The sequence below is a fragment of the Lygodium microphyllum genome, chromosome 6 (genome assembly GCF_053477565.2).
Source record: "Lygodium microphyllum isolate KBCC chromosome 6, Lygodium_microphyllum_v1.1.10, whole genome shotgun sequence".
Taxonomy (NCBI): Eukaryota; Viridiplantae; Streptophyta; class Polypodiopsida; order Schizaeales; family Lygodiaceae; genus Lygodium; species Lygodium microphyllum.
In genome coordinates this window covers 46,477,939-46,504,837 of record NC_141140.1, presented here as the reverse complement: position 1 = coordinate 46,504,837, position 26,899 = coordinate 46,477,939, and the positions used below count along the sequence as shown (strand labels likewise).

General features: G+C 41.0%; 1 protein-coding gene across 1 annotated transcript; it reads left to right on the top strand.

Annotated features, from left to right (window-relative positions):
- Window positions 1-15,460: 15,460 nt before the first annotated feature.
- On the top strand, window positions 15,461-26,056 carry LOC148034522 (ABC transporter G family member 11-like). Its single transcript, XM_087679463.1, has 11 exons — window positions 15,461-16,459; window positions 16,705-16,784; window positions 17,977-18,266; window positions 20,909-21,080; window positions 21,633-21,758; window positions 21,904-22,032; window positions 22,346-22,540; window positions 22,990-23,076; window positions 23,167-23,439; window positions 24,447-24,554; window positions 25,274-26,056. Exons 1-11 carry the CDS (start codon window positions 16,054-16,056, stop codon window positions 25,607-25,609), a joined length of 2,202 nt encoding a protein of 733 aa, XP_087535589.1. The 5' UTR covers window positions 15,461-16,053; the 3' UTR covers window positions 25,610-26,056.
- The last annotated feature ends 843 nt before the right edge of the window (window positions 26,057-26,899 follow it).

Sequence of the window (26,899 nt, the reverse complement as noted above, 5' to 3'; positions counted from 1 at the left end):
ACATATCCCTTGTCTCTTCATTTTAAGTGGGTGGTGGATTTAGTGATGATGCCTACAAGTCTTTGGCAAATGAGATATCTTGTACTTGCTTGTGAAGTCTTGACTAATCAAGTGGAAGGGAGAGCTCTACATACCAAGACAACAAATGCAGTGTGTACTTTTCTCCTAGAAGAGATCTCTTGTTAGTATGGCTATGCGGGAAAAATTACAATAGATAGGGGTGAACTAGATGCAAATGAAGCCCATGATTTCTTTGCACGGTTGGGGATAAATCTTGCTTTAACTTCAACTTATAGCCATGAAGGAAATGGCAAAGGGAAAGCGGTCATCCACCTATTGTGAAGGCATTGGCAAAAGCATGTGGAGAGAAGGTAAAAGAGTGGCTACAATTGCTCCCTTATGCTTTATGGGCTGATAGAAAAACTCCTAGTGTTGTTACAGGATATATGCATGTCGAATTAATGTATGGTCAAAAGCCTATCATGCCAATAGAAGAGATGAGAATCACATGTAGTATGCTACCTTAGGAAGAGGAGTTGAATCGAGAGGAGCTGTTGGCTTTATGTATTAGACAGTTGGAAAGAAAGTCAGAAGTCATAGGGGCAAAATTTGCAAAGTTAAGGGTAGCAAGGATACAGAACAATAAATGGTTTGACAAAAGACACAGACTGAGGCCAAGAACCATAGAAGATGGGGATTGGGTACTAGTTTATGATAACAGTTTAGACAACCAGCATAGTGCCATGAGTTAAGTCTCCAAACAATTGTTTGGACCCTATGTGGTAAAACGTGTGTTTGATAATGCTACTTATGCATTAAATGAGTTGGATGGGGCAATCATAAAACTTTAGATAGCAAGAAAAAGAAGCAAATTATTCAAGAGGAGAGAATCTATTGCCTATGAGTTGCTAGAATTGGAAGAAAATAGTGGCCATGATACAAGGGCTAGCTAGAAAGATATGGAAGATGCAGAAGCACACGATATGATTGCAGAGGATGAGGACGACTTAGAATCTGGTGACAACTAGGACTTTGCCACATAGCGAAGGATGTGCAGCCTCAAATGGGGTGGATGTTATGTCACTACACAGACATAGTGTGAAAAAACCTAGAGTGCATCATCATCCTGCTTTCTTATTAATCTAGAGAATCAATGCCATCTTAGTCATTAATGCTAGTATCCATAGTATGATTGGTTTCAAAATACGGTATTTTTGCATAATTTTAGTCTATTTTTTATATTTTGGATATTATTTATTGTAAATATCCTAAAAAGGTACATAAAACTTCTAGAATAGAGTGATATGCAAAAAAAAAAAGGTGGCTTTTCAGCTAGTTTTGGAAGATCTTATGCAAAAAGAAGGGCTTCTAAATTCATGTGGCATGCGATTGCAATTTTTAGACAGTAAACAACACTCCAAACGGGGATAAGAAGAAGGAGTGATCTAGGAGAATTCTGACTAGGCGTCCTACCTTTTACCCCCCCTTTTGGAACCAATGGAACCATCAAATTTTCAATCTGAGTAGCAGAGAAGAAGGTAGTGTTTGGCGTGCATTTTTGGTCTACTAGGAAGCTCTAGGAGATCTAATGCTTGGATATTGCTTCTGAGTAGTCCTAAATAACGATTTTGCTTATCTTCTCATGTTCTATCAATATATAGTGCTTTCATTCATTGAGCTTTATCTTTATCTTGTGTACCTCTTGTCTATTCTTTTTCTTCTCTTCTATCTCTTATTCTCTACTTCCTTCTCTCTCTGATCTCCCTGGTGGATATGACCTTTCGACTAAAACCCCTCCGACAATGGCTAATATGCCTCCATGAAACTAATCTCTTTCAAATCTATCCTTGCCCCTAGCATGTCCCTCTTCCTTGTGATGTGGCCCTATACCAAGCTATAGACATGTGCATGGGATCAAAAATATTATTGACGAGAAATTAAATCTAATACAACAACTCATAGAAAACACAAAAGCACCACATTCCAACTAGGAGCTCCTCTTCATGGACCATCTTCCATTCATATGAGCGTCATGCAATCATTCACATAGGTGGACATCCAAGTAATCCTTCTCTTATCTCATGGCCCCTTTGCAAGAATGTCACATGTCCTTGATAAAATACCTTCTTCAAGGCGCTTGACTTGCACGAGTCCAATCTTGGTCCATATACGAGACATGCATGGTATCTAAAAGTTTCTAGCCCTATAGCAATCATTGTGTGTAACCAATACGATCATAGAATTGAAGGAAAAAAATAGCACATGAATCAAAGTCACATTTACTTTAGAATTCTTCGTATCCTTGAAAGTCATGCATGGCCCATGTGAGAATACCTCTTATATTATGGGACCGCGTCTCGGTGTGCCTGCCCATGCTCTTAACTATGATTCTCCCCCACAACTCATTGAGTTCATCAATCAATCAATGGAGATAGGCATCCATATTCTTGGCCTTATAGCATCCAAGTACAAAGCAAGCTAGGGATTAGGTATTCCTTTCGTGGTAGAAAGCTATGGTGGGATATTGTAGTTAATAAGGACCACTAACTATATAGTATAAGAGGTCAAGGGCAATCCAAATGCATTCACATAGAATCATTGAGTTGATGTGACACCACACCTTTGAGTGTGTTGGTGCATGTTGGATGACATATGTGGATCTATTTTGGATTTGCCATGTTTTCACGCACGTCATGTCTTGCTTTGAAACATGTGACAAATGTGCAATATGAGTGAAAAGTATCTTAAAACCTTCTAAGGTACTATTTGACCTTGTAACTCTTATCAATATCTATTAGGGTTGCATTTCAAACATGTGGTCAAGGACCCATATGCCCCCCAAAAGAGCATGTAGACTTTTAGACACATGTACATGCAATTGTAGTCTATGACTAGTTCCTCCAATACTTACCTTGCATTGTCATGAGACTTAGACATCATCTCTCCAACAGGCAAGATGTAGTATTGGGGAAGTATCTCAATGTTCTAAAAACTACAAATGCATCAGAAGCACACATCCATGACCAAAGAGTTGCTTGTCAAATGGCAAGGCAAAAATATATTGAATACTTGAATATGTCTATTATGCTTGCATCACTCCATCCATACTTTGCTTTTGCAAACTCAAGTAAGATGTATCCTCAAACAAGACACACAATATCCTTTATACTCAGGTGTTGAGGCCTCCTCCTTGATGGGCTCCGAGGAGGAATCATCCATTGGCAACAATGTCTCAATCATTGCCTTCATCTAAGGCTCCAGAATTTGAGGCAAGTTCGAGTGGTCCCTAACTTCATCATCTATGGAAGGCCCATTAGAGGAAGTGCCTCCCATTAGATAAGACTAGTCAAGCACCCTTTGCATTGTAGGCCTATGAAGAGCCTATGAACTCCTCTCATTGGATGTTGTGCATATGCTAACTGATTATGATGGATCATCATCACCCTAAACAAATTTATTAAGATGGATAGAGTATTGGTAGACCAATATTGTTTCATATATTCCAAGAAAATAATGTCTTCAAACTAAAGCTTGTGGAAGAGACATACAATTTAGTCGTTGATAACTTACAATTGACAATTACTTGGTCAGTTAGTTTTGATTGAAATTCTCCATACCATCACACATGCTTTGTGGATAATCAATGCTTCCATCGAATTGCCTACTTACATTGCATGCATGGACGTGGGACACATTGATTTAGATAGATCTCTTGATCCATAGAGTGTTGGCCCTCATTACTACTCATTTTGAACAGATTGTAGATAAGGTAGTTAGAACAAGCATTCAATTGCCATTGAAGATAAGTTGTTTGATCATTGAGGTCACTTTAGCAAGGTCTTGAGCTAGATGGATATGAGGCTCCTCATGATCTACTAGAATAGGCTAAAAGTACCATAACTTGTATTATTGTATGTGTCAAATCTAGACATGTCTTTTTAATCTCCCTCTCAAAAATACATTATCTTCTGTATAATGTCATTTTCAATATGGTAATAATTGACAATATTCCTCTTGACCAATTTTTTATTCATGAAAGTTGCACATAGTTTTGGTATGGCGTAATATTAGAATAAATTTTGTAATTTTTAACTTGTTTTAAAGGTGTGCACATGGTGTTTACCACACTATATTTTTGTCTTTTTATCATTTATAGTTTTGAGTTGGATCCCTATGGCTTGAGCATCATGGTAGCTAGCTCTTTCCAATTTAAATCTATTTGTCTACATACATATCGATTAGGGGCCAAACCTCATGCATGATTAACTATTTGAGTTTTAGAATTAAAAAGACATTACTTTTAAATGCATGTGATATACATTTGTAATCTAGAATGTAACAAAATTCTAAAAATAATATTCATCTCTTCAATGTTTTAAGTAAGATTGTTAGATGCTTGGAAAGGATATTTAATTATTTAAATGAAAGAACTCATTTCATTTTTTCAATGCTCATGATTTAGAGAGAAAGAGAGACTCTCTCTCTCTCTCTCTCTCTCTCTCTCTCTCTCTCTCTCTCTCTCTCTCTCTCTCTCTCTCTCTCTCTCTCTCTCTCTCTCTCTCTCTCCCCTTGCAATACCTATAACTTTATCACGATATTCAGTTCTAGGTTTTTTTCCCTTAGTGCATTCTTTGTATACCATTGCTATAAGGGTTGCAATGCTAAAAGTGATGTTGCAAAATCATCACGTCTAGTGTAAAAATTGTCATGTAAAGATTGTTAATATAGTATTGTGTTCTCGTAGTGTTCTAACCCCCTTACTATATTCTATCTCCATCCAAGCTTCTCCACCCTAGCCCTCCCTTGATCATCCTCTATCCGCTAGCCACTACCCTATCACCAATCATGCATCCATTCTCTTCACTTTGGAGTGGTTGCTTCTCATTTTCAAGGTCAATGTGCAAGTGGTATCTCCTCTTTGTGCCTTCATGAATAGACTTCCCATTAGTCAGAGTGTGTACATGATTGCCTATCTACCATGGTACTATTGAAGCAATGGAGAGTGAATAGGGTAGATTTGATAACACTACAAGGATACAGGCGCATAGCGATGGCGGTTTCCGACACAAATGCGACAGTACTCATGCAAAAAAACACGAGCTGAAACCTGAGCGCGTCATTTTGCGCAAGCGAACGAAAGAGAGAGCGAAAGGGAGAGCGAACTCCATCCTACATTTGAGAGGGAGAGGGAGAGAAAGAGAGAAAGAGGGAGAAGGAAAGCTTCTCACTGCTACCGCCGTCGTTTGTGAAGAAGAGGAGGAAGTGTACGGAGGCCGAAGAGGAGCCGCCGAATCCATCATAGGGCCTTTGTGGTGAGTGCATTGTTTCCTCTTGCTTTGATTTTGTTTTTCTTCCTTTTCTTTTGCTTGTTTTTATTAAGAATCATGTGTATTGAGAGAGAAAGAGAGGAAATGAGAGAGGGAGAGAAAGAGAGAAAAGGAAAGAAGAAACGAGAGAGAGAGGGGGAGAAAACATTAAACATAATAGGGAAAGAGAGAAAGAGAGGAAGGGAGGGAGAGAGAGAGGGAGGGAGAGGTTGTTGTTATTTTATTTCTTCTTTTCTTTTTTTCTTGTTTGTTGTTGTTGTGGTAGTAGTGGCAGTGATGATGGTGGTGGTGGTGGTTGTTGTTGTTGTTTAATTTCTTATTTTCTTGTTTGTTGTTGTTGTGGTAGTCATAGTAGTAGTAATGGTAGTGGTAGTGATAGTAGTAGTAGTTGTTGTTTAATTTCTTCTTTTCTTATTTGTTGTTGTTGTGGTAGTCGTAGTCATGGTCGTAGTTGTCATAGTCATGGTTGTAGTGGTAGTACTAGTAGTTTTCTTATTTGTTATTGTTATAGTAGTAGTAGTTTTTTTTCTTTTCTTCTTTATTGTTATTTAGTTTTCTTATTTGTTAATGTTGCTGTTATTGTTGTTGTTATTGTTGTTATTATTGTTGTCTTTTCTTATTTTCTTTTTTGTTATTGTTGTTTTTTTTTCTTCTTTTCTTGTTTATTGTAGTGGTAGTGGTAGTGGTTTGTTGTTGTGGTAGTCGTATTCGTAGTCGTAGTTGTGGTTGTAGTAGTGGTGGTAGTAGTGGTAGTAGTAGTAGTAGTAGTAGTAGTTTTCTTGTTTTTTATTGTTGTTGTTGTTGTTTTTTCTTTTCTTTTCTTGCTTATTGTTTTTTAGTTTTCTTGTTTGTAGTAGTAATAGTTGTTTTTTTTTTTCTCTTTCTTCTTTTCTTGTTTATTGTAGTGGTAGTGGTAGTGGTAGTAGTAGTAGAGAGAGAGAGATGTTTTGTTAAAGGAAATAAGAGAGGGAGAGGAAGAGAAAAAGAAAGAAGGAATGAGAGAGTGTGAATAAACATACAACATAATAAAGAAGGAGAAAAAGAGAGAGAGATGGAAGGAGAGAAGAGAATGAATGGATAAAAAACAAAGAGAGGGCAATATCTTGTTCTTTAACATATTCTTTTCTTGTTTGTAGTAGTGGTGGTGGTGGTGGTGGTGGAGGGAAACACTCCAACATACGTTAATTTGTGGGTGGGTGGAGACTTTACATACGTTAATTTTGTTGAGTTATAAGAGAAGAAATCCATTCTCAGACAATTTAAGAAAGTAAAAAAGAATGATATCAAGGACAAATTGTTTGTCGTAACGTAAACCAAATGGAAAATGATGAAGGTCGTGATGTTCAAGATCGTGAGACGTATCTTAATCAACGTGTCCCGTGTCCTTGTTCTCAATGTAAGCTAGCAATTAGACGAAAACGTCGATTGTCTATAGAATACGTACGTTGTTTCGGCGAGTTTCAATCTGAGATCATTGATCAGGCGATCTCAAATTTTGAGCAAAATGTAAGAAAAGTGTATATCAATCATGCATTGTATTCACAAGCTAATTGAATACCATATACAAAAACATTGGGTGTGGTTGGCAAATTTTCTATCCAGGGAGGTGACATCTCATCCCAAGGAGGAGTGCACCCTTTGTGGCCAGTTAGAAGAGTTCGTGGGCATGCGATGGATGGAATGCTTGAGCCAATACACCACTTGGAAGGTACTACCCAATCTATACCGTCAATACCAGAGGAGGCAAGTGGCCTTCTAAACTTACCTACAATCTTGGAGCTTGAGATGGAGGCAATGATCAATGCATTAATACCCATGGATGTCGAGACTTCTGATCCACTTAGAGAAAAAGCATCCATACCATTATATGATAGGTGCCGAGTATCTCGCCTGAAGACACTGTTTGCACTCCTAAGTGTGCAAGCAAAATATGGGTGGAGCGATGTGAGTGTGACCGAGTTGTTCATGTACCTTGTACGTATGCTTCGTTGATTTCTTTTTGGCACTATCATAAAAAATATTTGTGCTTTTTCAAGGTGTTTTATGATTTTTTTTCAGGTTACTGAAATATCATATATTACCACTTGTAAATACCATGCATGAGTCTCACGATGATGCATGACATGTTTTACGAAAGCTTGGCATTAACTACAACAGCATCCATGCATGTATTAACAATTGCATACTGTTTCGAGAAGAATACGAGACTATGGAGACATGTCCAAAGTGTGGTGCTCATAGGTATCGACAGAACTCGCAATGGCAAACCATCCCTCAAAAATTTCTTAGACACTTTCCACTTATCCCCCACATAAACCACATGTTTCGTACATCCGACATGGCGAGTTTGACAATGTGGCATGTGCAGAATAGATCTACAAATGGAGTTCAACGAATATCAGCGGATTCATGCGTATGGAGCCACATTGACTCTACCTTTTCAGGCTTTGCCTGAGAGCCAAGGAATCTTCGGCTCGGTCTTGCTATGGATGGCATGAACCCATTTGGTCTGCGCTCAACTTCTTACAGCGTGTGGCCTATAGTCCTTGTTAACTACAATATCCCTCCATGGATTTCTATGAAGAAAGGACATCTCATCCTTAGCTTGCTCATTCCCAACTGCTACAAAGTCAAAAATATGGACGTGTATCTTCGTCCATTAGTTGATGAGCTTAAGATTTTGTGGGACGAGGGGGTCATCATGCAAGATATGAGCAAGCATGATGGTCGACGATCTGCCAATATTCGAGCCATTCTCATGTGGACCATGCATGACTTTCCGGGATTTGGAGAGTGCTCAGGTAAGTAGGCTTCCGTTCTCCTTGGTAATATCTATCATAGCTCATTCACGTTTGCATTCACTGGATAGAGGTATTGGGACAGGTCTGGTTACCTCAGGTTATCATGCATTTCCGTTGTGTGAGCCATAGTTAGACTCCCAAAAGTCACGAACCATAAAGAAGATGGTATATCAAGGACACGCCGCTTTCTTGCCAGAGGGTCATGAACTCAGGGAAGGTTTTCTTGGATGACCTCCAACATGTATGAATGCCCAAAGCTGGTACGAGCTAAAAATGGTCCACAGAGTCACATCCAAATGGAATACGACGGTTCTCAGTTTTCTACGAAATGTTGTATTGGACCCACTTACAGATCAACCACTTGGATCCCATGCATATTTTTAAGAACGTGGACAGCTTCCTATGGGACCACATCACATGAAAGAGAGACACTATAGGGGCACGAATGGATTTGAAGGAGATAGGCAAGATGAAGGTGCTTTGGCCACAGTCGAGTACTGATGGTCGCTTGTAGTTACCTCACGCTCCTTGGGTTCTGTCCACTAAAGAAGAGCACATTGTGAAGCAAATAGTCAAGTCTATCCATACTTCGACAAGTATGATGTGTTCTCTCATGTCCGCGTTTCTAAAGACGACCAATTATAATGGCTAAAATCCCATGATTGGCATAAGATATGTCAAGTTTGTACTACGAATGGATTGTAAGTGGCCTGCGTATTTTGCTATTTGGAGTGCAGGTGTTGTTCATAATGCTTTCTTGTTTGTGGCAGTTTGTAGTATCGATCGTGAGGATGCCTTACTCCAAAAATACGCGGGGCGATTTACAAGTTGTCAACTTTAGTGCAATGGATCTCACAAAAGAAGATTAAGACATCCTCTATTGGATCCACAAGATGGGGAGCAATGGAGATGGTCTATCTCTTTGAGAAATACCTACCTACTAGCATGCTCATGATACAAATCCACCTTCTTATGCATCTTATAGATGAAGTGGAGATTGATAGACCTGTCCATACGCGATGGATGTTCTTCTTGGAGTGCTTCATGAAAACCCTAAAAGGCTTTGTGCGACAACGAGCTTGGCCAGAAGGTAGCATGGCTGAAGGTTGGTTGGTGTCTGAGGCGTTAGTGTATATTTCACAATCACTACTAACAATGGATTCAGACAATAGTATGCTATGGTCACACTGAAGGACGATGATAAACTGACCAGAGATGTGATGGTTAGAAATGGGATAGAAAAAAGAATGGATGCTGCAATGGAGAAGAAAGTGAATTGCTTTTGTATGTTGCACCATGCCTCTATGGAGACGTGGCTTGCTAGTAGGTACCAGCAAGCTAGGAAAGATCGAGAGGAAGCGCGATTTGAATTTCGACGTAGTATGCGCCATCGACCAATTCGATATCTCGAAGGCATGGAGGAGATACTGCGCTTTATGTCAATGCGATGGTTGCATGGAGCTTTGAACGCAGCGTCTCCCGAATGGGCGAAAGTCTCAACCGAGGAGTGGGAATTCTCGAGGGGATATAGTCCAAAGGTGATGACGTGTTTAGGGTTTGTCGTATCTATATTTTATATGCGAGAACTAGTTGAGTGTTTCAATGTACAGTACAAAATATATAGTGCGGTGTGGTCGTACGGATGACATTTACGCATGGAGCGTATTGACAAAATGCGCTCCACAATAAATTGTGGTATCATGGCAAGGTTCGAGCAAGAGAGTTGGTGATGAGCAACAAATCCAAACACAGTTATAGATGAGAGTATTTTGGGAACTTGCAAAGTATTGTTACGGTGGATTACCATAGCTTCTCCATGATCCTATTTGATGTACAATGGTTCAAAGTGGTACTTGAAGGAGCTGGAGCAACAGTTCGACGAGGTTCATCTGGATTTCTCGAAATAGATTCTGAAAAAAAATAGACAGATTTACGCAATACGTTTGTGTTGCTGGCCCATTGTGAACATGTGCAAAAACTTATGTGTTTTTTAATTGTATTGCGACATGGTACATGCCACAATAGTTAAATCTCTCTTATACGTGATTGTGAACATGTAATTTTCTATCCAAACCCCCGACAACCTTGATGGTGGTACGTTATACCTTTAGCTCCCCGAAGTGCGAGAGTATATGATCAAAGTAATGTTCCGAGCATAGATGAGGACGGTATGCAAATAGAGGGGTCGATATTGCAAGAGGTGGAAGCCACCAAAAGCTTAGAGCATGTAGAGGAGCTAGCATTGGGTAACAATGATGGAAATACATGAGTCCAAGAATTCTTTGAGAACGAGATGGACTCATTCTTTTGTGGTGACATGCCTATCGACCTTCCAATGTATGTGGAGTTGTGTCAGGAGATTGACATGGGACCATAGGGTACTTCATACTTGGAGCATTCACCTACTTAATTCGTTGGCAAATCACTTATAAGGATAATTAAGATATGCATTTTAAGTAAGATCTTTTTTTAAAGATTTATATTACCGTGCTTTGTATGATTTATATTGATTATGCTAACATCAATTTTTTTATATGCTGCAGGTGACCTTTGTGGATATTTAGATCATCACGATGAGTCGAGGGATGAGCGACAAAGAGTTACAAGAGATCTTCATGCATATGTCTCCAGATCAGATGGCGAGATTCAAAGATATGGTGGACCAGGAGCTGTCTCAGACACCCTTAGGCCGTTCTATTAGATCTACTTCGGCGCGCTCTGATACTTCAGTTTCCAGCAGATGAGGTCAACGCTCCAAACTTGGGCTAGATAGAGGGAGTAGTTTAGGGGGATGTAGTGAGCCCACGGTCAGCTCAAGATACAGGTGCTACTCCTCGCTCTCGTAACAATTCGAGAGAGTGTGGCTCAGGTGGTTATTGTGGAGATACCGACGCAATGTCTCCGTCTCGTCGTTCTGTTGGAGTTGCGTCACCCGTAGGACTTGTCACACCTGTGGAGACGTCTACTCCAATCACTCCAACTTTTGCTCAGCCATCCGCCAGAGGGGTATGTCTACCTTGTAAATGATAGGACAGGAGCCATCATCATGAATGATGAGGGGAGGAGGGTAATGGCTCATATGAGAGAGTTGTGCCAACAAGTTTTTCGGCACAACGTCTTGGATCATTGGAAGAACATACCAGAGGGGAGCAAGGACTACATAGTAGCAACCTTGCATGAGGAGTTTCCGGTACCAGCCGCAACAGATAGGTTTTCCACGGGATGGATGATGGAGTGCATGCGTGCATACGTGTCACATAAACGATCGGACGCACACAAGGCACTCAAGAGTGGGGCTTCAAAGCCTGAGTGGCTAGACGCGGACGACTAGCGCCGAATGAGAGAGGAGGCTACAGATTCTCCAAGACGTTGGAGACAGCAGCGCGAGGCGGCGAGGGCACAACTGGAGACCGGAGTGGTCTATCATCTTGGGAGTGGCGGCCACATAACATATCTAGAGAACTTTGTAAGTTTTTCTTTTATTCTACTTACTTATTTTTTTGCAATATCCATTGTACTGACAATCATGTTTCTAACAATTATATTTTGTTTTCCTTGCAGCACTCCATTACAAACTGCGATCCCACGGCCTAGAGACTCGATGTACAGAGAGGCACAGTCTCACTGCATTGATTAACTGATTGTATGGACACAGCGGCCCTATAAGTCACTCATCTTTCTTGTCCGTAGTTACTAAGTTTAATTAAAATGCATTATTGTATGGTGGACTGATGTGTAGTTGTTTCTTTTTTTGCAGAGTCTGTTTGATGCTTCTTTGCGACGGGATGAGGTTTCAGATAGCGAGGATCTATAGCTCGCCCTTGGATTCCTGGAGCTTACATACTCTTCTGGATCCCTGGAGCTCACATACTCTTCTTTTTTGGTCATGTGATCTGCATAGACATTTTCTATGTAGTAGTAGTATCTTGCCATGATTGTACCGGTTGCTTTCATTACGCGATCATGTATATATTTCATATATCAGTGTTACGATTCAAGTACACTTTGCCTTTAGTTATACGAGCATTGTACACATTACTTAAACTATTTTGTATGGCCCAAATAAAACACATAGTGCTAGCTGCCCTGCCACAAAAAAAATCCCATGCTACTGTCGCTATTAGCATCGCAAAATGTGTCGCAAAGCGTGTCATTATTAGCGTCGGTATCAACATCACGAGCGTCGCTATTTGCGTCGGTATCGCGATGCAAATAACGACGCTGATAACGACGCATTTGCGACGCTGATGCCGATGCAAATAGCGACGCTGATAACGATGCAAATAGTGACGCTGATTACGATGCCAATACAGACTGTTCTATGGCATCGCCAATAACGACATTTTTTGCGATGACAGGGGCAAATTTCTTTATGAACATTTTTGTCACTTTGAACGTCGGTATAAGGCCTGTATCTTGTGTTTTTAATTAAAAGCTCAAATACTAATATCATCTAGACTTCCAATCTCTTTAATGTGACAATTATCAATTTATGACTTTATGACAATAGATGAAAAAATCATTCTTTATCATATTCTTGGAAAGAGAATATTTCCAATGACATGAATGAGACCATCAATAAAAGATCTACCTTTGACCCTTTTGTGGCCCTAGTTTTGGTTATTTTAGGTTATTTCTATTCTTATTGAAGAGAGACATGAATTTTTACAGTTTTCTTATGAGGCCCTCAAATCACCTCCAATATGTCAAAATAATAATGTCACTTTAGCAATAAAATATGGTGACACTATTCGCAACATTGACTGAATATCATAAGTGATGGTAGGGGTCATTTAAGAGAGGTCAAATTTGTCACTAAAGTGTCACTTTTTCATCATTAGTGACATCAATTTAGCAACACACCATTAATGACATCATTGGTGATGTGGAGAATGTATCAAAAGTGAAGCAAAAATTGTTATATAAGCAATGTTCTTTTGTATCCCTATTTAAATCATTGTGGTGCAATGGACCCTGAAAACAATTTGAAATCTATGAAACAAATATTAGAAAGCTTGGATTAGAAGGCATATAAATTTGATTGATGGTAGAACATTTGACGAGGTCTCTAAGTTGAAGAGTTTTGTTTTGTAGAAGTTAGGGAGTTTTGCTACTAAGAAATCCTCTATATCACAATTCATGTCTATTCACCCTTTTACTTGCATATGTTCATGAATAAATGTTTTTCATTATAACCATTCACATTCTTTTTTTAAATTCGTTCAAAACACCCCTCTAGTAGATGCAACTCTCTGTATTTTTCTTAACATTCCAATTGAAAAAACCATACTGATGAACACACACAACTAACTTATGTATTTTATGCGAACCCCAAGTTGAGACAACAAAGACCAAATCATCAAGGATGAACTTGGTTGGAAGAGCTCTAAATGTTGATCAAGTGAAGGGATAGGGGAGTACTGTTTGAGCTAATATTTCAAATTAAGAGGCACTAGACAAATGATTCCCTTGTGTAACTTATAGCTTGTGGTTCTTCCTAACATCCATTTAATTTAATACATATAACACCACATTATAAAAAACTTTTATGGCTTGTGGTTAAACTTAGCTAGAAATATGCATCCTATACTTAATAGTTATGGAAGGGCATGATAACCCTTTTATATTCTATTGGAGAGAGTGGATACTTTTATACATGGACAAAGTACTTATAAGTATTCCCTTTCATATTTTGGACCCTAATTGATCATGCCTCCAAGAGTTGAACCCATGCACCTAATGAATTGAGGTAGTGTCATACTATGGATTGATTAGTCTTTCTTGAAGTCCACCAAGTAAAGAAACACCTAGATAGGATCAAGGTACATGCTTGGGGAGTTCACTATATATATATTCTCTATATAACGTGCCTTCATGGCCTATTTATAAATATCCTAATCTGTGAATTTTTCTTGAATAAAACACAACCCTTTTCTATTCAATCTGTAAGTAACCCCTTTATATAACACCCTTCTGTATGTAAAAATTGTATAAAACTAATGTTTTAAAAACTCCTTATTTTGAACTCACGTTATATATACATATATTCATGAGTGACCCCCCCGAGGGTACATGTAGGTTCATTGACTAGTGTGCATCCATATAAGCCAGTCAATTGTGTACATAGAGGGGTGGTGGTGAGGCGAACTCCCCCTTTTGAAGGACTGAGCAAAGTTGATTAAGTGCTCTTGATAGAAATGAGGGTACTTGCATCACTACAAAAAGATGATATGGTGTCTTGATTTGCAATTGGAGCTTGTTGATCACACACGCGTGCACTCAAGCACATGCACATGTGTGTCTCCCTTCTCTTGTCATGTTCTATCTCCTATCAATTGGCGAGATCCATGCCAAGTTTAACCTGGATGTAGACAACTACCCTCTGCTACAAGTCGATGGATGCGCATGTGGATGGGCTCTAGCCTCTCTCTTATTGGAGTGGCCACAAGCATCTTTCTCAGCCACATTCCAACCAAGAGTGTGAGTGTGTGTGTGTGTGTCTCTTCTCTTGTCATGTTCTATCTCCTATCAATTGGTGAGATCCATGCAAGGTTAAATTGGATGTAGACATCTACCCTCTACTACAAGTCGATTGATGTGCATGTGGATGGGCTCTAGCCTCTCTCTTCTTGGAGTGGCCACAAGCATCTTTCTCAACCACACTCCAACAACTTAAGGCTAGCACTTTTCATCTATCATCTATCTAATGCTTTAAATTCCAGATTAGACAAAAGAAAAAGCACTTTGATAGAAACCGGGAAGTCTCGGATGTGAAGTTTGAACAGGTAGTATAACGTGTCATCGCTGGCTGAAACTTGTTAGTCCCTCCCTCCTACATTATTTCATCCGATATATCTTTTTCAATTCATTAATTAAAAGCGGGGGAAGGAGAGCGACTCGAAAATCCACTTGTCAGGCACACAACGAGCGGAGACAAAAACAGCGCATTCGATTGGCGCATAAAACACCGCCCGCCCCCCAAACCTGGTTGGTTTGGTGGGAGGCTGGAGCGGTGGCAAGTGCCTCCCCCGGACGTCCACAAAGCATCATGTCTTGAATCTTCCTTCCAAGTTCCTCCCTTCCTCCGGAGTCCTCATCATCACCACCATCATGAGTCAAAACGTAGTAAATGAAGTCCCATTGACGCACCTGCCCCCTCCCGCTCATTAACTCCGCTGGGCCCTTCCTATGACTCACGAGGGAAAAGAAATCACAGCTTGCCTTGCCACCATCCTTTGTCTGCACGTACTTGTCCATGTTCTCTCGCCACTTTGCAGCACACACGTCGGTAGGTTAGGTATATTGATCGTTCCACAAATACGACTCCTTTCTCGGCCCCAACACACATACACTTACATACTGCCACTCACCTCTCTCTCCCTCTCTCTCTCTCTCTCAGAGAGAGAATCCCTCTCTCTCAGTCTCAGAGAGGCGTATACCACTGGCTTAGACTACTCTTCCTCCCTCCTCTTCTTCTTCCAAGTTCCGCTTCTGCTTTTTAAACCTTTCTTGTTTCTTTCTGGGCCGTTAGACGTGCCATCCTTGTCGTTTTGAAAAACTCGCTCCTGTTCTAACAGTTTCGCAGCTTGCCTAGTGTTGTGACAACGAAGTCTCTCTCTCTCTCTCGTGCCGGAGTTTTCCTCTTGTCCTCTCCTTTTTATATGACTGTTGATTGACGGCTCTTCCCAGCATCGTGTATCTGCTTTCACATGCGGAGCACATGCTGGCCAACCACTTGCACTATTCATCAGAGAGGAGAAGGCTTGTTGTAGCTCTAATGGATTGATAATAGCGAGCTGTTGATCGAGGCACGTATTAGGCAGTACTAGCAAGAGTTTCAGACTCTGACGCCGCAGCTTCATTAAGAGGAGGCCAAGGTTTAACTGGATTCTTGCATTGTCAGCGGAGGAATTGCAGCAGTAATTATGACAAACATGGTGGCTCCTTCAGGAGCAGGAGTAGTAGGAGGAGAAACGGACCATTTTAATCATCTTAAATACAGCAATAATAATGGCGGCCAGGATCATCATCATGCAGTGCTAGAAGTTGATTCCCGGGACGTAAGTAAAAATGGTGCAGTCATAGGAAGAGGACTCAGTCCTTTGAGCTCCACCCTTTGGACCAGCCAAGTTAGCACGATTGCTGCTGATGGCGTTGAAGATGTGTCTGCTTGGCTGGCGTGGAGGGATTTGACGGTGAAGGTGCTCAACTACAAAGGGGAGTCCAAGACAGTTCTTCATGAATTGACAGGGTATGCAGAACCAGGCCAATTGATGGCCATCATGGGTCCATCCGGGTCCGGAAAGTCGACTTTGTTGGATGCTCTCTCAGGTAATTGATTTAGCAATCCAGCTTGTTCGTGTGTGTTGAGTTACCATGTCAATGCCACGGAACAGCTTGTCAGCGAGATGATAAGCAAATGGAGTCACACAGTATACGCACACATCCGCATCTGAACTGATGAGAGAAGTCAGTACACGTAGTCGCATGGCATAAGACATGAGATACAATAACAGGAAGATTTACTTTGAGGCCCTTACTGAGCGGTTTCAATTTTACTGTATGGTGTGTTTCAGGGAGGCTTGCCACCAATACCGCTCAGAAGGGCAGTGTGTTATTGAACGGGCACAAGAAGAAGCTGACATATGGAATAGCGGTAAGGCCCCTCTAATCTTATTTCATACGGAGCTTAATAACACAGATTTTAGGGACAATAGAGGAAGAGGTTCTGATGATTATGCTGGCTTCATAACTTCATGTAAACCAAAACTGCGTTGTTATTATTATTAAGCTGTGTATATGACCTCGTCACGGAAACACATACACGTAAATGGATACAATGACCAAGTCCTCCCGAGGCAATGCGAATTCAAAATTTGCCAGAGACAGGCTATGGGTGATGATGGGTTCAGTCACCAGTGAAGCTCCCCAGGACAGCGTGAGCCGTACATTTTCAGTGGATTGGAAAATAAAAATTCAAAAGAAAAGGAAAATCAAGGGACCCAGCATATTTTGGATACAGCTGGCGAGCCGGGGCTAAGCAACGAAGCATATTAAAAATTCCAAATTGTTGAAAATAAGGAAAGGTCAACCATCAAAGAGATGTTTGCTGCTAATTGTCAAATTGAGTTATGATAATATATTAGAGGGTAATTCAGGATTAGTGATTGGTAGTACTTTGATAACAGATCAATGATTGCTGAGTAGTGATTAGTACCATGATTATTTTGAAGGGTTGAGATTTTTTTTCCTGTGAGCAATGGAGTGGGGTTCGCAGGCTGCGGTCGAGTGTAGTAGCGTGAACATGTGAGGCTTCGAAGGGGATGAAATGGGGATTGGAACATTGTCCTCAGCGTAGCTGGTAGGATGCGTTTGACATCGTGAACGTCTAAAAGAGAGGAAGCCAGCTATTTATAGCGTCTTGTAGGGGGGAAGGGATTGCGGGTGTGGATGCAGCGACTCAGCAACCCGATGCTTAGCATGGATGGGAGACTGGAGTTATGTGAGTCCAAGCATCATGGATGAGAGTTATCTGAGTCCTGGTAATATGGGGTAAGATAACATTAGCGTCCAGTGCCTAGCATCTTTTAGTAGTGGGGAGGATTGTCAGTGCCTAGCATCTTTTTAGTAGTGGGGAGGATTGAAGGTGCCAATGGGGGTCATGTTAGCCCTATTAATTTGCAACATGCTGGGGGGGTGGCTCCCTTGGCGAAGCTCATAGTCATGGTGTCGCGACTCGCGACAGTTTTAAGATATGGGAATGCATATATTGCTGGATAATGAATTTTGACTTAACGGATGATACATGGTGATGGTAATGTAGTAGTAATGGATATCCTTCTTGGCAGGCGTACGTGACGCAGGAAGACAACCTGACGGGGACGCTGAGCGTGCGGGAGAGCATCTGGTACTCGGCGCAGCTGAGGTTGCCAGGGCGGCTGGGGAGGCGGGAGAAGGAGGCGATCGTGGAGGCGGCCATGGAGGAGATGGGGTTGCAGGAGTGCGCGGACACGCCGGTGGGGAACTGGCACCTGCGCGGCATCAGCGGCGGCGAGAGGCGCCGCCTCAGCATCGCCATCGAGATCCTCCTCCGCCCCCGCCTCCTCTTCCTCGACGAGCCCACCAGCGGCCTCGACAGGTAACGTGTGTGAGTGCGTCTTTACTCTCTACACACAGGCACCCAACGCCCCCTCACCCGCGCCGGGTCCCCCCCCCCCCCAAAACAATCTTCAAAAACACACACACACTCTCTCTCTCTCTCTCCCCGTCACCGACCCTCCCCGACCATCGGATTCCGCCACGATATCCGCTGCATCCCCCCTCTTTTTGACTTGCCATTTCTTCAAGCCACCTGCATCCGCCATGTTTATGTTGCTCGCCTTTCTTTCTGGTCATCTCTTCTTCATGAACGCGAGAGACCAGCACGTCTTTTCCTTTGTTTCCGCAAAAGTATCGTTTGTGCGAGTTATGGGAAGTCCATTGTTCAAAACAGACGATTGGGACTACCAAATCCATCAATAATAATATCATCATCAATAAATACTATCTAAACGGATTGCACTACCAAATCCATTAATCATCAATAAGTCTATACTATTAGTTAAGGACAGGTGGGGGGCGGGTGCCACGTGGCAGCCCCCACCTCCCCTAAAAAAAAAAAGAGAACGCAGGGGTGGGTGCTGGAGGTGTGGCACCTGCCCCCCCCCCCCCCCCCCCCCAAAACAAATCACGCCCGCCAATCTAGGCGAGGAGCACCTAGTACAATCTAATACGTTACCATAAAAGGAAAGCTCTTGTTTTAGAGAGGTTTCCTACCACGTATTTCAAAATGGAAAAAGCACTAGTATTTCATAGAAAAACCCTTTCACACGTCGAATTAAACATTCCTTTTTCTGGAATTCAAGGTGGGTTTGTGCATTTGCAACTACTACTCACCAAGTTGATTTGTAGCTAGTTTGCCTATGCACTTTGACCTAGGAAAGAGGTAAAACCTTTAGGTTATTATTTCGCCAAAAAGGAAGAATACCTTTAATTGCCTGCAATGAAAACTCATGGGAAGGTGGAATGAAAATCCACTCTATGCATTCTAAAAATTCTCTCTAGTTTCAAGTTCATTTTGTAACATGCTCTTATAGGCTTCAAGATTGCCCATTATGCCATGTGCTTTTTAGATGGAGTCTTTTTGAGTCACTAAAGTTGGTTTTCTTCAAACAAAAAAAGTAGCCATTTCTTCTGGGAATAAAAACAGTTTGTGTTTTTGAAAAACAAGATGCAAATGCTTCTTCACACATGCATGCACGCTTGTTTGATCTTCGACCAGATTTAGACTTGACAGAATGAATTAGTCTGAAAACACATGTCCCTTTGCTAATGCGACCCAAGAGAAAATTTTCTACAATATATCTTAAAATTTATTATCGACGAGATGGAACATGGATATTTATTATCAGCCATATGAACTAGTCTGAAAAGAAATGTCCTTTTGCTAATGCTCTCACACAACACAAACATTTTCTACAATATATCTTAAACTTTATTATTGGCGAGATGGAATATGGATATTTTTCATAGCAAGCATGCAAGTTCAAAATGCCTTTGGATTTGTCTACCAAGGTTTCATGGGCTAAATGTTCTCCCTAAAATTAATACTATTAGAATTTGCAATCATTTTGTTCAATCACATTAGTCCCTTTATCTCCTTTGTTTATTTTGTATGTTAAAGCCTTGCCTACACTCCTAGTTTAATTTTTTAAGCTAAAATTAGAATATCTTTGTTTAGCATAAATCTCAAGAAGTCATTAACTTTTGGCACAAAAACTTGATTCTACAAAACTACAACCTTGGGTTGCAAGAAAAGGCTATAGTCAATGAGGGTTGGGTCATCATAGGCAACCTACCCCATGGGCAAAACCAATTTGAAATGCGGTGTAGATCTACTTCGAAATATCTCTTTATTTGTCAATAGTTGAAATATAAAAACACACATGTATTGCAAGAAGATGACGAAGAAGAGCAACAAATGATCACGATCATTTTACATAAGCCATGTGGCTTTGCTCCAAGTGCAATGTATGTTCTTGCATCATTTTGAAAACCTTGAATGTGACATTGCTAGTCATCATTCTACATAAGCCACGTGGCTTTGCTCCAAGTGCAATGTATGTTCTTCCATCATTTTGAAAACCTTGAATGCGACATTGCTAGTCATCATTGCTAACCCCCTTCTGTGAAGCTTAGCTTGTACCTAGTGTAGGTTGATTAATGAAGAATATTAAAAGGATATTGCACTAATGAGCCAATGAGATCATAACTCAACTCGTTTGAGTGTGGGTTGAGGTTGGGCAACGCACACATTGGGTTGGGTTGGGTTGCCGTGCTATTAACAATGAACTTCCAATACCATGAAGTAGCAGCTCAATTCTACAGGAGTACTAGGTGCATCATGTGTGATTGATTCTTGGTTGAGTGGGTAGGGCTTGGGGGAGGAGAGATGTCACTTGTGCTTTTTGGCAAACTAAGACACGTCCCCACCGCTAGTGGTTGATACTTCATTACTAGTATACTTCGCATCATTTATTTTTAAAAAAAATTAAAAAAAAGAAAACCAATGAACTCCCAATTGTTTGCAAATATTCAACTAATGAACTATCAATTGTGAAATACATTTTCCAACTGCAGTAATAGGCTTACCAGTTGGCAAAAACCGTTAGTTCTAAGTACTATTCTAAGTTTTATTACTGATCGAGCGATTCGCTTTGGTTTTGTAATGCTGGTATGCAGTGCGTCTGCTTTCTTTGTGACGCAAACCATAAGCAACCTGGCGAGAGATGGGCGGACCATCGTGGCGGCCATCCACCAGCCCAGCAGCGAGGTCTTCGAGCTGTTCGACAGCCTCTGCTTGCTCTCCGGTGGCCGCACCATCTACTTCGGACAAGCTACCGAAGCTTGCAATGTAAGCACCCCTCCTCTATCATCTTGCTCATTGCGATGTAAATCTCACACGTCTACCGGTTTCCCAGAAGCTTGCAATGCATGCCTGTATGTCTGTCATGATGAAAGACATTGCTCAGAATCTTGCGTGCAAAAATGCATCTTTGTATGCCACAGCTTGCGATGCGTTTCTGTATGTCTATGCTATCGTGATGAAGCTGATCGTTCAGAATCTTGTGTTTGCTTAACATGTGTTCATATGCGAAAGCTTGCAATGTATGTCGGTGATTTCATCACGGTGACCTTGATTGTTGATGACATTGTTTGTAGGTATAAATTTGTGTAGTTAATTTCGTATTGGTTGCTCGAAGGTTTACTATGTCAGAACGTGTTGAACGAAAGTTCTCCTGCCTCGATGCTTGGCTCATACTGGCCTATGATGCTTCTTTTGCGATCTTACCCATTTCAAAATCTGTTTTTGGCTTCAACATACGGAACATGTCATCTTCTGTTGGACGATGAGCTTTTGCCTAAACAAATGATGGTTTTGCATTGTGTTTTCTGCTTGCCCCAGTTTTTTGCAGCATCAGGCTTTCCTTGCCCTCCTCTTCGGAATCCCTCGGATCATTACCTTCGCTGCATCAATGCCGACTTCGACAGAGTGAAAGAATCATTGAAGACGTCCTATAAACCCTCTCACGTATGTTCTCTATCTTTTGTCTACCTGCCTCAACAATACTCCTTATCTTTGGACAGTAGACAGACGATATCAATAGGTACGGTATATGGGCCTATCGAGGCACTAATCAGGAGTTTTAATCTCCTTTCCATTGTCCGTATTCCAGATAGATGCCACAACTGATCCATTGGAGAACTGCCCAACGACAAAAATTATAAGTACACTGTTAGAATCCTACCGCAGATCACAATATGCTCTGGATGCAGCATCCAAGGCGCTGCAGATATCATATAGAGTAAGTGCTGTGCCGTATTAGCATGCACAAGAAGTTTAAGACAAATTCCCACTGTAATTCCCACGTTGTGAATCTAAGACAACGTCATGAGCTTCTGCAACCGCACCTAATGAGGTACAGGGTCACTTCCAAGCAGAAGCTCATGATGTTGAACACTATAGGGAAAACTGAGGTAAAAGAGCTCCTTTTTCCCCAAGGGAAAACGTTAAAACTTCTTATGATGATCTGCCAAACTCTAGTCTATCATGTGTTCATTTGAATTTCTATCATAAATGCTTACTGCATGCTTGTGATGTTCACGTTGTTGATGCAGAAAGGTACTGTGCTTGAGTCGTCTGGCAGCCAAGCTAGCTTCTTTATGCAGGCAATGACGCTCACCCGGCGCTCCTTTACAAATATGTCGAGGGATGTTGGCTATTACTGGCTCCGTTTGGTCATCTACATCCTTGTGAGCCTTTGTGTAGGGACTGTCTACTACAATGTGGGCAATAGCTACACTGCTATCTTGGTGAGTAAGCTAATTCATGTTTCCTTCCTTGTACTTTGAGCTTGTGTAATTGATTTGTCCTTAAAGGTTTTCAATTGCAGCTTGTTTAGTAGTTTCTTCAACCGCAAATTTACACACACACACACACATATATATATAGTAACAAGTTTTAGATAAATTCTCATCATAATTCTGACACCGTGAATTCATAACAACATCATGAGCTTCCCCAAGGGAGGGACTACATACCTAGCTAGGTTCGGTTCCTGCCCCCTATTGCACCTAGCTAGGTATGCGGTTCCTCCCTCACAGAAGTCCCTCCTTTCACAGAAGCTCATGATGTTGAACACTATAGAGAAAAACAAGAGAGAGAAAGTCCATTTTCTCGCGTGGGAAAATGTCAAAAACTTATTAATATTGTGGTAGAAAACAACAGTGTTTCATTAGAATGGGTTTGGAACTTGTGACAGGCTAGAGGATCTTGTGGAGCCTTCATCTTTGGTTTTGTAACATTCATGTCAATTGGTGGATTTCCGTCTTTTGTGGAAGACATGAAGGTGAGTTTTGAAGTATTCTTCATACAAATGCATTTAGTAGATAAGAGGTCGGGTTACAAGTGTTACAATAAACGTTTGGGTCAATTTCAGGTTTTCCAGAAGGAGAGGCTTAATGGGCACTATGGAGTGATGAGCTTTGTGATAGGGAACACCCTCTCCTCAACGCCCTTTTTGTTTGTCATATCCGTGGTGTCTGCTTCCATTTGCTACTTCATGGTGCGTTTGCACCCAGGGTTTGAGCACTATGCTTTCTTCACTCTGGGCCTGTTCTTTAGTGTCATGGTGGTGGAGGGGCTCATGATGGCCATTGCAAGCGTGGTGCCCAACTTCCTCATGGGCATTATCACAGGAGCAGGAATCCAGGTACGTTTGCACATTTGACAGGCATTGATATTTCGTGTCAGGGTTTTTACAGACAAAAAAGAAAGGATGAAACGACTTTGAGGGGCTCACCAAATCATTTGGGAGGGGGAAAGTTGCCTGCAGTGATATTGCAGCTTGAATTGCCACTTCCTCATGTGCAAACAATCACAGCAGAGCTTTATGTATTACAACCCTTCCAGAACTAGAGAAGTGCTTTCAGCGTCCTTGCATATATGCACTTTAACTGCAGTAAAACTTAGACATCTGGGTCATTACAAGATCAATGTGGAGCCTTAAATTTCACACCTAACATTGGGCTTGAACCAAAAAAGTCCATGACTCTTTGGACACTTTTGTAGTTTGTCGAAGCTGTAAGGTTGGACTTAGAATTAATACTATAAACTATACATTTGCATCAACTATAAAATATTTGAATCTCTAAGGTTTTAAATTTCATGCAAGATGCAGGATTCATATTGTATAAGACAGCCTTAACATATAATGCATATCATGTTTATAAATATATTATTGTCTTTACCTGCACATCCCTGACACCGTACAATGTCTTTAGGCTTCACAATGTCACCTTGCCCCAAACTTTAAGGTGTCATCCGAAGTTCAGGATAGGCATCATGCCCAAAATGGGTTTCAAAGTTATGGCTTAGGGTAGTGCTACATCAGGACCTGTTAAAACTTTCTTGCAATCTAACAAGTATACCCTCAAATCATGGAGAGAATGAAAGCCGAAGAAGGTGCACTAGCCTCAGTGACACTACATTTGCTGTTTTTGAGATGTTGGTAAACTCTGGGGTACCTTTTCCGGAAGTTATAGAAAGCTTGTCATTGTGAGTCTGAAATCATTCTAATGTTATCGTTGCACTATTGTTGGTACACATGTTTTGCTTTACAAATTGGAGCTTGTCCATTGATCTTTCCAGAGGCTTCGGCTATGCCTGTTTAATTCTTTGACTCCACGAGGTAAGAAACATGAGCGTACTGCATTGCAGGGAATTTTTATGTTGGTTGCTGGCTACTTCCGCTTACCCAACGACATTCCTGACCCTGTGTGGAAATATCCTGTGGCTTACATGAGCTTCGACTTTTGGGCACTCCAGGTAATAAAGTCCCATCACACTCCAATTATCAATACGTTGTTGGTGGGTCTTATTCAGTCGCGACTCGCCGAGAATGGTTGCTTTCTGCGTTTATGTCCAAGCAGTAACACCACAAGTGAAAAATCACACGCTTTGGTGAGTAGTCCAATCAAAAGTACACTGTTGTTACACATCAAGCCTGTATGGCGCTGTCTCAGCATTAAACGTGATGTGTCGTCTCTGGGAATTGCCACCGTGAGCCATGGCTACCTTATCTCTGTCCTCTGGCCACCGGTGCTCCACTTTTTCAATGAAAAATTTGAGTGGTAAAACACCCATACGTGGACCTTTTTATACTTAAATCCTTCAAATTTTGAAGGTTCTTTCACCTCTTAAATGTAATGTTAAAGGAAGGTAGAATTCCAAAACTTATAAGTAGGATCACAGTAGATGGGAGAGACTACAGCTAAATTTGTAGGTGGAATTACACTAGTAGAATTCAAAATTTCAAAATTTAGAGGTGGGATTACTCGAGAAGGACCACTTTAGGTTTAGGTTTAGAGGTAAACTTGCAAAAAATTTAAAGGTAGGATTAATGGCCTCTCTAGGCTCTATCTGAGAACTTCGATCTTCTACGATTCTTCCTTTTGGAAATTACAGGCACTTGGAATGTTCCATCGGGGGAAAGAGGCAAAGGGATGAAATTTTGACATGTTCCACTGGTTTTGTGCTGCTGGCAGGGGCAATACCAGAACGACCTACACGGGCTAGTATTCGAGGATCAGAGCGGCAATCCGATAATACAAGGGGACTACCTGCTGACGCAGGTGTTCCAGATAGACGTGAACAGGTCCAAATGGTGGGATTTGAGTGTGATATTGGCAATGGTGTTCATATACAGGATCATCTTCTTTGTGATGATAAAGCTCAACGAGGACGTGACCCCTTGGGTGAGGGGCTATCTGGTCAGGAGAGCCATCAAGAGAGCGGCAACAGCAGACTCAACCGCTTTCTCTCGCGATCACTCGAAGGATGGGAATGAATCTCCAGTTCGGGGATCCATATCTGCTGCCTGAGAAACAAGCCCTCCTCCATTCACAATGTCAGCATACACCTTCCACCATAAGCCTATACATAGTTCCTCTCAATACATATGTACACATACGCAGTCGTTTCCTCTACTCTTTCCTTACAAGGGGTAAACAGACACCCAGAAAAACAGAGATCTCAATACAGGAATTGATAGATGGATCTCCTACAAGTCTACCACTTGCCATCACCGCGATCATGGCACTGTTCAGAGGAATAATCAAATTGGGTTACAGGTGTAATAAAACTAAGACTACCATACCATAGCAACAATGTATATATGTATCACTTGCTTAAATTCACGGAGGGGCCGGGTTCATTCCCATCCCTGATTTGAGGAGTCGGCTCACCACCTAAACAAAAACCGATTGCACCCACCCTTATTTTGGGGCCTTCTTACAATATTTATAGAGATGATAGACCATTTGTTACTATCACATTTCTTCTCATGGCATAATGGTAGGCAGGGCATGGCAATGTGTTATCATCTTTGTTTCTTCATATTTGTTGAACTCCGATGCCATTTACTAGGCCTATGATAAACCAAATGAAATGCTTTCTAAGCTCCACATTTCTTCTCATGGGCCTAATAGTATGTAGGGCATTGCAATGTGTCATGTTTGTTTGTTCATATTTTGTTGAACTTTGATAAAGTTTACTAGGCCCCTATGATAAACCAAACGAGATGCTTTCTAAGCTTTTTGCTTGGTGGTTCAGTTTTTTGGTAATGCATGGGTTATGTTACTATGAATATCTACATCACTCGAAAAAGGAGTAGATCAAGGTATGAAACTAGATCTTCAAGCTAAGCTTTTAATCTATCTATTTATGGGGACAAAGGCATCATACTTTTAGCAAGCTTCTTAAACAAAATAATATGGACTTTTAAAACAATCCTAGTATTTGGGGCTAGCTAAGAGTTCTCTAGCATCATTAACACAAGTGTAGACCACATCATTTTTCAAAGACTAGACTATTTTAGTGATTGATCCCTTATGAACAATGCAAATCCTTTTAGAAAGTTTGCTAAGGTTGCCCCTCTCACCAAGAATAGTTTGCTTCCAGTTGACCAAATGATGGAAGTTAAATCTTCTCCATGTGCTTTCTTAATTTGACTCCATAGGGCTTGAACCTCAATGTAGTTCTAAAATAGATGCTTAATACTTTCATCTTCATTTTTGTGAAAAACACATAAAGGAAATGCTTTTGAATTTGCAACATTTGTCTCATTGATTTATTGTGTAATATTCTTGCATATGAATCTTCTCTTAAGTTAG